The sequence below is a fragment of the Marmota flaviventris genome, chromosome 13, assembly GCF_047511675.1.
Source record: "Marmota flaviventris isolate mMarFla1 chromosome 13, mMarFla1.hap1, whole genome shotgun sequence".
Lineage (NCBI taxonomy): Eukaryota > Metazoa > Chordata > Mammalia > Rodentia > Sciuridae > Marmota > Marmota flaviventris.
The window spans coordinates 67,473,781-67,483,425 of NC_092510.1; the positions used below are offsets into that span (position 1 = coordinate 67,473,781).

At 46.8% G+C, this 9,645-nt stretch overlaps 1 protein-coding gene across 1 annotated transcript; it reads right to left on the reverse strand.

The window, feature by feature from the left end:
- Nucleotides 1–2,420: 2,420 nt before the first annotated feature.
- LOC114089131 (protein SPATA31F1-like) lies at nt 2,421–8,348 on the reverse strand. Its single transcript, XM_027930860.2, has 5 exons — nt 8,205–8,348; nt 7,521–7,566; nt 6,933–6,993; nt 2,715–6,234; nt 2,421–2,606 (listed from the first exon to the last, which is right to left on the reverse strand). Exons 1-5 carry the CDS (start codon nt 8,346–8,348, stop codon nt 2,421–2,423), a joined length of 3,957 nt encoding a protein of 1,318 aa, XP_027786661.2.
- Between the last annotated feature and the right edge of the window lie 1,297 nt (nt 8,349–9,645).

The following is a 9,645-nucleotide window of genomic DNA, read 5'->3' on the forward strand; positions in this document are numbered from 1 at the left end:
TGGCCACCATGAAGCTTTCCAACTGCTACAAGATGTTTATCAATCACACCTATTGCTCATGGAATCCAAGGTGGCTCAGAGTCAGGGGGAAGCATGCAAGAGGCAGAGATGCTAAGTCCCTGATCCTAATTTTAACCACCCATGGGACATTCACAGGCAAAAGTGTAAAGTCTAAGTCCTTGTTAAATTCATCTAACCTGTGTTGAATAAAATGGCAGACTAGAAGGCCCCTGGACAGATAACAATATTAAAATCAGCAAAGGTCACTTCTAGGTCTCCAGAGAGGGTGAAGCTGGGTGATTGGATGACTTTGCTTCCTTCTGAGTCTCTTGTTTCTCTGAGGACCTTGTCTGGAAAAAAAAAAAAAAATAAAGCAATTCTAGAGGCAGGCTTCCAGTCATTTAAAGGGACACCAGCAGCTGTTTTTTTTTATTTTTTTGTCCTCTTGTGAGCTGGAATGGTTGTCTTTGAAAGTATCAGCCTAGCAGATAACAATTCTAAGAGTATCACAGATACTTACAAGATATTTACAATGCTTATGAAATAAGCCTATTTTGATTCAACATTAATGGCAGTGCTCTAACCCCACCAAGTTCATTTGCTCACCACTCCAAGAGGCCAAAACTAGAGGGCAAGTGTTTGGGGCAATTAAAAAAGTTTCCTGAGGAAGCCAATAAGCCAAAGCTCATAGAAGGGTTCAATAAAAATCCCGAGAATGAGTCTGATTTATTGTTTTAAATAATTTGCTGTTTTTTTAAAAAAGTGTTCCAACTGCATATCCAAGGTTACTGAGGCTACTTTTGGTGGGGGATCACCCACTCAGTGATGGGGTTGTGAGGGAGGGTGGGAGTGCAGTCTGGACTAAATAGCTAGCAGGAAAGAGCTTTATCTCAGTATAGCAAGCTGTACAAGAGGCCTTCTAAACAGATTTATAGGAGGGGTTTCATTCTATGGGGAGAATGTGGCTGGGACATAGTTTGATGGGGCTTACCTTTCTTTGTAGCTGTTTACAGACCTCAGCTTGCTTCTCAGTTCCATCTTGGATTTCTCCATTTCATTAAAATTTTTAGAGAATTGAACATATTTCATTAATGATTAAACAGACATTTCCCTGAAATAGCAAAATATTGGATATTCCCAGCGAGAGAGGCAAAGGGGCCAGAATTTTGATTTGGTTGTAGAGACTCATGTGTAGCATTAAACGCTTAGATTTTGAGGATCACTTTTTATGGCTGATTAATAGACTGGACACTTTCTAAAAACCTTAAGAGCCTTCTTTTGACTATCAAGATGAATGTTTTTGGTGCTTTCTGAAATGCAATGGGACATAATGAAGAGATGGAAGGAAGGGAGGGCAGGAATCAAGGACTGGAGACTGGAGCTATTACACTTACTTAGTACAGTCCTTGGTAGGGGAAAACCACAGGAGTCATCCTCTGAGGGGAAGTTACCATGCAGATCCTGGGAGGGATTTAGTTGATTTCAGCACAATTACTTACCATGAAAGTATACTCAGGTAGTAAGGATGGGAGACTCCAGGTGTAGGTAGTGTAGAAATAGGACACAGTACTAGAGATGGATATAAACTGCTGGCAGTAACTTGATAAGCTCAAATACGTTTGGAAAACTGTGATTCTTTCCCAGAAACTTAAATGCTCATTCCTTCATCACACTAAGGCCAAGGAGACCCATGCTCAGTATTTACTCCCTCTCTCTACCTGAGAACTCTGGCATTGCCTTTGCCTCCTGGCTCGAAGTTTGTTTTAGTACCAAGCAAATTGAATTTTGTCCCTTATCATGCTCCAAGATCAGGAACATGTCAGCTTTTGTCCCAGGTACACAGACCTCCAACTTCATGCTTCTTCCAGGTTCCCTGAAGGGAGGGGGACAAGCCGCTCTGCTTTTCTACTGGGACCTCATTCCAGGAGGGAGCCATCCCACACTCCTTAGGCAGTGGAATGAGAGGCAACAGGGTTATAGCAAGCTCCAGAATGGTTTCTCTAGAATGATCTTCCCAATGCCTACAAGGGAGTTTCTATCATTTAGTTTAGATATTTATCACATTAGCTACGTGCTTTGGATAAACACAAAAACAATCCCTCAATAAGGGAACATTCTGGCATTTCTTTAAAATGACTCATCTGAAATGTAGGTTAAAGCTCCTTGCCTACATAGGAAGGTTGTCTTAGCCTCCCTCATGCCTTCTCTTAACAAAGTACAGTGTGATAAAGAGGAAAGAGACAACTCTTTGTTTTGAGATAGACTATTATTTCAGGTGGTGCTCTGCTACACCTGTTCATCAATGGAAATGAAAATAGCGCTCTTCAAGGAATGCCCAGGTTGGGGAGCCTCGAAACACTTCCTCATTGCTTTGGGAGTTCTCTGGAGCAGGACGATGTTTCAGAGCTGAGGGCTGGGAGCTAGGGGAGGCTCCCTGGATGGGAGGCACAAGCCACTCGAGGACAGTGCCGAGGGCAGTGGCGGGGATGGCCCAGGGTTGAGGCAGAGCCATGCTGTCGGGAGCGTAGCCGGAGCTTACTGTCTGGGGAATGGGGACCATTTAAGGCAGCTGGGCCTACTGGCTTCTTAAGGGAGGCTGAACGGGCCTTGGCATCTAAGAAGGTCAGGCCCACTGGCTTCTCAGGGGAGGCTGAACGGGCCTTGGAATCTAAGAAGGTCAGGCCCATTGGCTTCTTAGGGGAGGCTGAACGGGCCTTGGGGTGCCCACTTGGCTTCTCTGTCTTAGTTCTCCCCATGGGGCTTTTGGCTGGAATGAGGCTCTTTTCAACATTTTCTTTTCTGGTTTTGGACACTTTCCCAGCTTTGGAGAACATGGACTCTACGTGCCCTTTGCCTTTCTTCTCATGGGTAATGCAGTGCAGAAAGGATTTTATTTTATTTCTCAAGCCAGTGTCTGGAACGATGGGCTTCTTGTGAGAATGGGCTGGCATTGCCTTCCCCTGCAAGACCTGACTGTGCAGAGTTTGGCCCTGCAGAGGTTTACCCTGAATTTTCTGGGGGAGGAAAGACTTGTCCTGGGAAATGCGAGGCACCACGGGCTGGGCATTCTTAGGGTTCCTTGTGGGCTCAGGGATGACATGTGGCTTGCTTGGACTGTCTTGCCTGTCAGGCTCAGATTCTTTCCCCCCAGGGACTACTGGGGGTGGCTCTGGGGACTGCAGCTGAGGGTGATGCTGGTGGCTAGGTGGACAGGGATCCTCAAGAAGAAAGCTCTGGTTCCATGGCCAGGAGCCTTGGGATGTCCTGTTCATCCTTTCTGGCCTCTGATTTTCAGCAGGGTGTCTTTCTTCACTGATTGAGGAGATCCCAAGCCCTGCATCCCCTTCTCCAAGGTCCCCTGCTGCCTTGGGTTTCCCTGGGTCCTCTTTCTTTTCTGCCAGTGCCAGGACTTGGGCTGAGTCCTTGATCTTGTCAGGACTTTGGAGCTCAGGGCTCCAGGGTTCCTCCAGGATGGGGTTGTTCACACTGGCCTCCACCTGAACGCAAAGTATCTGGGCCTCGGTCATGTTCGCATTGAGTTGTGAAATCTTGGAAGCCCAGTCGGGTGATCCATGGGGCACTGGTTTGGAACTAAGTGACTTTAGGTTGTGCTGTACTGCCTTCAACTCAGTGGCCAGCTGTTTTTTAAGGGGGATCCATTCTGAGTCTGGGGCAGGAGGAGACTCTGGTGTGATGGACAGTTCCTGGACTACTGTGCTTTCTGGGGTGCTTAGACTCCCAAGAGACTCCTGTGTGGATTTGTTGTCTGCAACTCCTGCAGTTGGTTCCCTGGACTCTTTTGCCCTTATGGGAATTCCCAATTGCATCTCTATGACCTTTTTCCTAAGGTGGAAATTTAGTTTGGGGAAGATGTGTGTCTTGGATGAGAAGGGGATAGTAGGAAGAGTCTGGCTCCTTGGAGTTACCATCTCTGTCATTTCTTCCACCTGAACTTCACGCTGGAACTCCTCTGTGTTGTCTGCCCAAGTCTCATCGTCATCTTGAAAGCATGGTTCAAGCCTCCTGCAGGGGTCTTCAGATGAGATCATCTGAGTCAGTGGAGGAGTCGGAGGCTCCTCTGGGATTTCCACAGGCCCAGACACCATCTCTGTGATTACAGGTTGACTACAGATTGCCGGAGCCATGGCCCTAGAGAGGGCCACACAGTACAGAGCAGGCAGGCCTGACAGGAAGACCAGATACTTGTGCCGCAGCATGGTTTCCAGTTTCTCAATGGCTGTATCAGACAGGACTTGGGGCAGCTTAGGGTGTTCAGTGTTAGCACTTGGTAAGGCCTGCTGCTGCTGCTGATCAAGGGCCACTGGCATCCAGGGCATAACTTTGGGCTGAGGGTCAGGTTCACTTGCTGCCTGCAGTTCCGGGTGCTGGCTTTGTGGAATGCAAGGGAAGGGAGCCACTGCCAGACCTCCAGGAATTCTGCATTCCCAGGAGCTGAATACACAGGCAGGGACCTGGCCCTGGTGGATCTGTCCACATTTGGAGTCGATGTGGCTCTGCAATATTTCCTTGGCTTGGGCAAACAAGTGTGGCATGGGGGTGGGCATTTGGGCTACCATGGGTGAGAATAGGACACCAGCTTCACTGTCGTCTAGGGTTGCAAGCGGGGGCATGCTCACCCTGGGTAGGGCTGTACTGCTCCAGGACAGGGTCTGCTGGTCAGCAGAGGAAAGGAGCAACTGGATGGACTGCTGAATCTTTGGGGGCAGGCCCCAGCGATGGTGAATCAACTGCTTCTGGAGATGGAATTCCAGCAGCCTGCGGGCATGCTCTGGGAAGAAGAGCAGTTCCCTGGTGAGGACTGAGAAGGACTTTCCTGGACAGGAGGTCTTCATGGTCTCAGAAGGTTGGATTTTGTCACATGTTTCATACTGCTTGGGACCTGGAGCATGCTGAGATCTCTGGAAGACTGCTGGCAGGTCCCACTGAAGCTGGAGTTGCCTCTGCAGCAAGTGCCATTCCAAGGCTTCACACTCAGCTGTAGTCAGAAATGGGACACTGACTTGATTCTTAGAGGGAGACATGCAATTTAGGGGGGTTGGGTGTGAGCCTGCGGCTGAGGTTGGGGCTGACTCAGGTGGAGTTTTGGACAGCAGGGGATAGAGCTCATTGAAGAGAAGAGAACCATTCAAGGGGGACCTGGGCATACTCTTGTTCCTGGAGAGGCCTTTAGAGTCCAAGAAAGTGGCCACCAGGGATTCACTATGCAGAGTAGGGAGGCCACAGAAGAGCTGGTTATATTTGCTCTGTGAGTTTTTTGCCTGACCACTTGGCAGTGAATAGAGGTCATTTAGGTCTTTAAGGGCTGGAGATGGCAAGGCTAAAGCCACAGGTTTTGGGATTTTCTGGCAGTGGTGTCTTTGTTCTGAATCTATAAGGGACCATTCAGAAACCCAGAAGGTCTGAGTTGGTTGGCCAGCCACATATGAGCACCAGGTCTGGTGAGAAATAGTCCCAAATCTATGGACACAGATCTGAGAAGTATTATTTTGGATTAAAGAAACTGGTTGGTTATTTTCAGACTCGCAATACATTGGTGGGTTTGGCATAAGCTGCCTCAGGGATTCCTCCACTCGCCTGGGGAGCCCCCACCTCTGGAAATGCATCCATTTTTTTACATGTACTTCAAGAAGCCTCAGGACTTCAGGACTAAAGAATGGCAGGTGTGCATAGGGGACTATATGCAAGGCCAAAGGTTGTGCCAAGGTTGTGAGCTCTTGGGTTAGGGGCATAAAAGTGACCTGAGTATTCAAGGACTGCTGGCCTTGGTTCCCCTGGACAAAATTGGGGTTGTTCTGTCTCATCTCCTGCTCATTCCCTGGAACCACAGACAACTCAAGCCTTGAAGAAACCATAGTCTGTGGACCTACAGGCATCTCTACCAGTTGAAATTCCTGTCCTAGCGGGAGGCGATCAGTCCAGTATTCTTGAATGCTGATTTCTTCAGTTGTTAGTGCTGGGGTGACAGATGTCCCTGAAAGGTCTCTGGAGTGCTGGGAATGGAGCTCCAGATTCTGCTCAAAAGACATACTTGACACGGACAACGTCTCTAAGCAGGAAGAGCCCTGTGATGGCCCCAGAAATGTAGGGGAGATCTGGTTGTTTTCGTCCTCCAGCAATTGCTGAATCTCCAGAGCCACACCATTGCAGATTTGGCAGTAGGGATCTGCACACAGAAGCTGCCGCACGCTTTCCTTCTGGGGAAGCCAGCTGTGGCTGGGAAGGAAATCATGGCAATCATTAATAGAGTGACATCTACCTCTGCAAGAATTGTGGGCTGAGGATTTCTACCTCCATCTCTGAGTCCTATAAGAGTGGGGCCTATGCTATGAAAAATGAGTTCCTTATGGGAACTCATCATTCTGAGAATGAATCCCTTATGGGATGTCTGTGCTGCTGTACCCAGCCTCTGTTGATTATCAGTCTCATTCTCTAGAAAATTTAAGAAGATAATAGGCTCCTGGATGAGGGGTCCCAGGAATTGTCCTTCCTGAAGACAGACCAGAGGAGGAAATGTCAGCAGGGTCCAGGAAGACCCAGGAATCTTCCCTTGAAAATGTGTAACTCTAAAAAGAACATGAGAAAGAGGAGAGCTTTGTGCAAAACCCATTCTCTTAATGGGTTAATTGTGTCCTGTCTGAGTGTAACCCCATGTACTGTTTTTTATTTACTGATCAAATCTTGAATTGTAGAACTACTGTGACCCTAGCACATTGCTGAATAGGGTGTCTCTTCTCTCTTGAGGTGTTTGAACTACTGTCTTCCCTTGCAAACCGCTCAACCAGGGAACCAGCCTCCATCCTATCTGTCTCCTCCCAGTCATTATTCCTCTTCTCATTTCTGCTCCAGCCCAGGCTGAGAGACCACCACAAGGCAGGCTGGGAGTTGAAAGACTGCAAAGAGCAAGAGATCACCTTTTCATGACAGAGAGCAGCTTCCGCGGCTTCTCAGCTTCTTCTTGGCAAAATCTTCGAGCTGAGGAACCAGGACAGTTTTATGTCATGTGTGTACTTCAGGGACATTCTCTAAGAAGCTGGAGCCCTTTGACTCTCAGCGAGAGGGGACTGAAAAATTCAACTGTTCAATACTCTAAGACACTTCAATGTAAATCGGATCATTCATGACTTGCTCTCCTGCGCCTATTATCGTCTGACCTTCACAACCTCACTGTGAGGGAGGGTCATCAGATGGTTTTATGGAGGACAAGACTGAGAGATGAAGTGTTACAAAGGATTTTAAAACTAGCAAATGACCATTAAGGGCATCTGTTTTACTTCCTCAATTCTTTATTCTCCAGGGAATGAGGTAGACAATTTTCAAACATTCCCAGGTTCTGATTTCCTACCCACAGAATTCCTCTGTGAAAGTTGCCGATTTGGGTAGTTGGAGACTTCAGTGGTTAGAACACCCGTTTCCTGACACCAGGGGTCATAGAGGGACAACTACCACATGGGAAGCTAGCCCACAGTGGAAGGGAGTCAGAGAAGAATTTAGGACTTTACCTCTTGATACTGCATCTCTAGCCCTTTTCCTGACTTTTCGGTGACGCTTGAAGACAAAAACATTAGAATGAAAGTGGGACACCATTTTCTTTTTCATGACCAAAATGAGACAAAGTTTACATACATTTCCTATCCTTTTCTATGTTTTTGTCTGCATTTTATATACTCTTCTACATTTCCTTTATCTATACTTCATCTTTTTTTTTCACCTCAACATTTTTCCCTTCTCTGCTATTTCTGATTCTCTTTAAGTCTTTTCCAAACTCTGTACCTCCCATAGGTCTATGAGAAGTTCTGATGGAAATTGGCATAAAACAAGAGGAAGAATGGTACACCCTGAAGGAGGTATGGTTCTAATAGTCACAGGACTTGAGCTTGTGATTTAAAGGACTGTAAGCCAGAAATTCCCCCATATGGGGAGATCTTCTGAGAGCCAGTGAAGTAGATCCCATATCCAGGTCTCCACTCAAGTCAATCAGAGGTTGTTGGCTTTTCAGTCAGGGTAAAGTACAGGGGTGAACTTGTTAAAAAAAATGCTTTTAGCCTCTGAGGAAAAAAGGACTATATAAAAGTACCTGAAGGTATGGTATTAAATTTGGCAGGGAGGGGTAGTGAGGTCATAAGGTGTGACCCTGGACCTTGAAAGCTTAAACTAGTTCAATTGTGGTCACAGCGTTTCCCTACCCGGCAGCAGCTTCTTGTAGGCTCGAGCTTCAATCCACAGTAACTCTGTCTAATCTGCCAGATAATTAAGATAATGATGAAAATGAAGCCATATGTATATAAGAATTGTCCAAAGTCCCACAGAACAAATGTAAAGGTCAACATGGCCTAAGCTTCTTTAGCATAAGGAGACCAACCATCTCCACAACTAGGCGTTCAGGGGCTTAGTGCCAAATGACTCCCAGTGCTTCACCCTTGTCATGTCCGCCTCACAGAGGACAGAACCAGGCTGCAGACTGCATCACAAAGCCCTCCTGTTTCACAAGGGAGGCTCATGTGGTGGTTCAGTCTGTAGGAGAAGGCATCTGCTCCTCTGTGAAGGTTGCAGAGCCTGCATCTAGAGGTGCCACACGCACATGTCTATTTACCACTTTCTCTTCATTCTCCATTTCCCACACCAGGCTGCTGGCTCGGCTCACTCCTTTCACAACACATGTTTGGTCACCTGTCCTCAGAAAACTGAGTGTTTTTGTGACACAGGGGAGGGAAGGAAGACTGGAGGAAGAGTGACTGGGATGGAGGAACTTCACCAACTCCCCACTTGCCTGGAAATATAACTGAGAAGTGCACAGGAGTTTAGGGAGGTGAGCGAGTGGTTATGGCTTGCAAATGGAGAGCTTTGATATTTCTGGCAATGGGTGACAAGAAATCAGAAATGCAAGGAGAGGAGACCATGGCTGATGAAAGGCAGGGTTGGCTGTATCTTTAAATGACATTGTGGGAGGAAGGAAGGGAGGCCCTTGGGTGTGTGTGTGTGTGTGTGTGTGTTTGTGTGTGTAGGGTGGGGGGATTGTAAACATCGCCTTCCATGCAGACACATTAATGTGGCTTGCTTCTGGAACTCTGTCCAAGGCTTGGTTTTCCAGAACTGTTTCTGCCCAGCTATTTCTGCTCAGGGAGATGAAAGCCTATAGAGAAAAGTGGGCCAATGACCACTTCAATCTATGGGTCACAACGTACTTACTCTTTGTTGTTGTATCTCCTTGACTCTGGATATAAGGTGTTTGCTAGGAGGATTCTTTATTGTTTGACTTGGATTTTAGAAATCTTAAAATAGAGCAGGAGTTTTCTAAAGCACTGTCAGGAATTACACTGTACCCATTAATTTACATATTTATATTACCAGCTTGACCTCCTTGAATATTGTAATATTTCTCTAATGTCAAGGATTTCTGAATCTCCTTGAGACCCTTGGTCCTGGCAAAAATGGTTTCAAATTCTTGGGTCCAAAATCTCTAAAGAGTCTGTCCTTTACTACAGTATCCAGGCTTGCATTCTGCTGGTGTGGCAAATACTCAATGTGCTCTAGCCTGGATAGTGGCCAGGGTTCAAAGATATTTGAGGCATATTCTCATTTTGCTTTCAAGACAGTTTATACAATTTCAAAGATAAGACTAATTCA

Bases quoted from the DNA above. Each gene is read 5' to 3' on its own strand.
- LOC114089131 (XM_027930860.2), bottom strand. From the start codon at position 8,348: ATGTTGACCTTTACATTTGTTCTGTGGGACTTTGGACAATTCTTATAT. The intron at 6,994-7,520 runs GTAAAGTCCTAA...CTGGTTCCTCAG, and splicing joins TAGAGATGCAGTATCAAGAG to CTCGAAGATTTTGCCAAGAA. The intron at 2,607-2,714 runs GCCCGTTCAGCC...TTAGATGCCAAG, and splicing joins AGCCAAGTGGGCACCCCAAG to GCCCGTTCAGCCTCCCTTAA.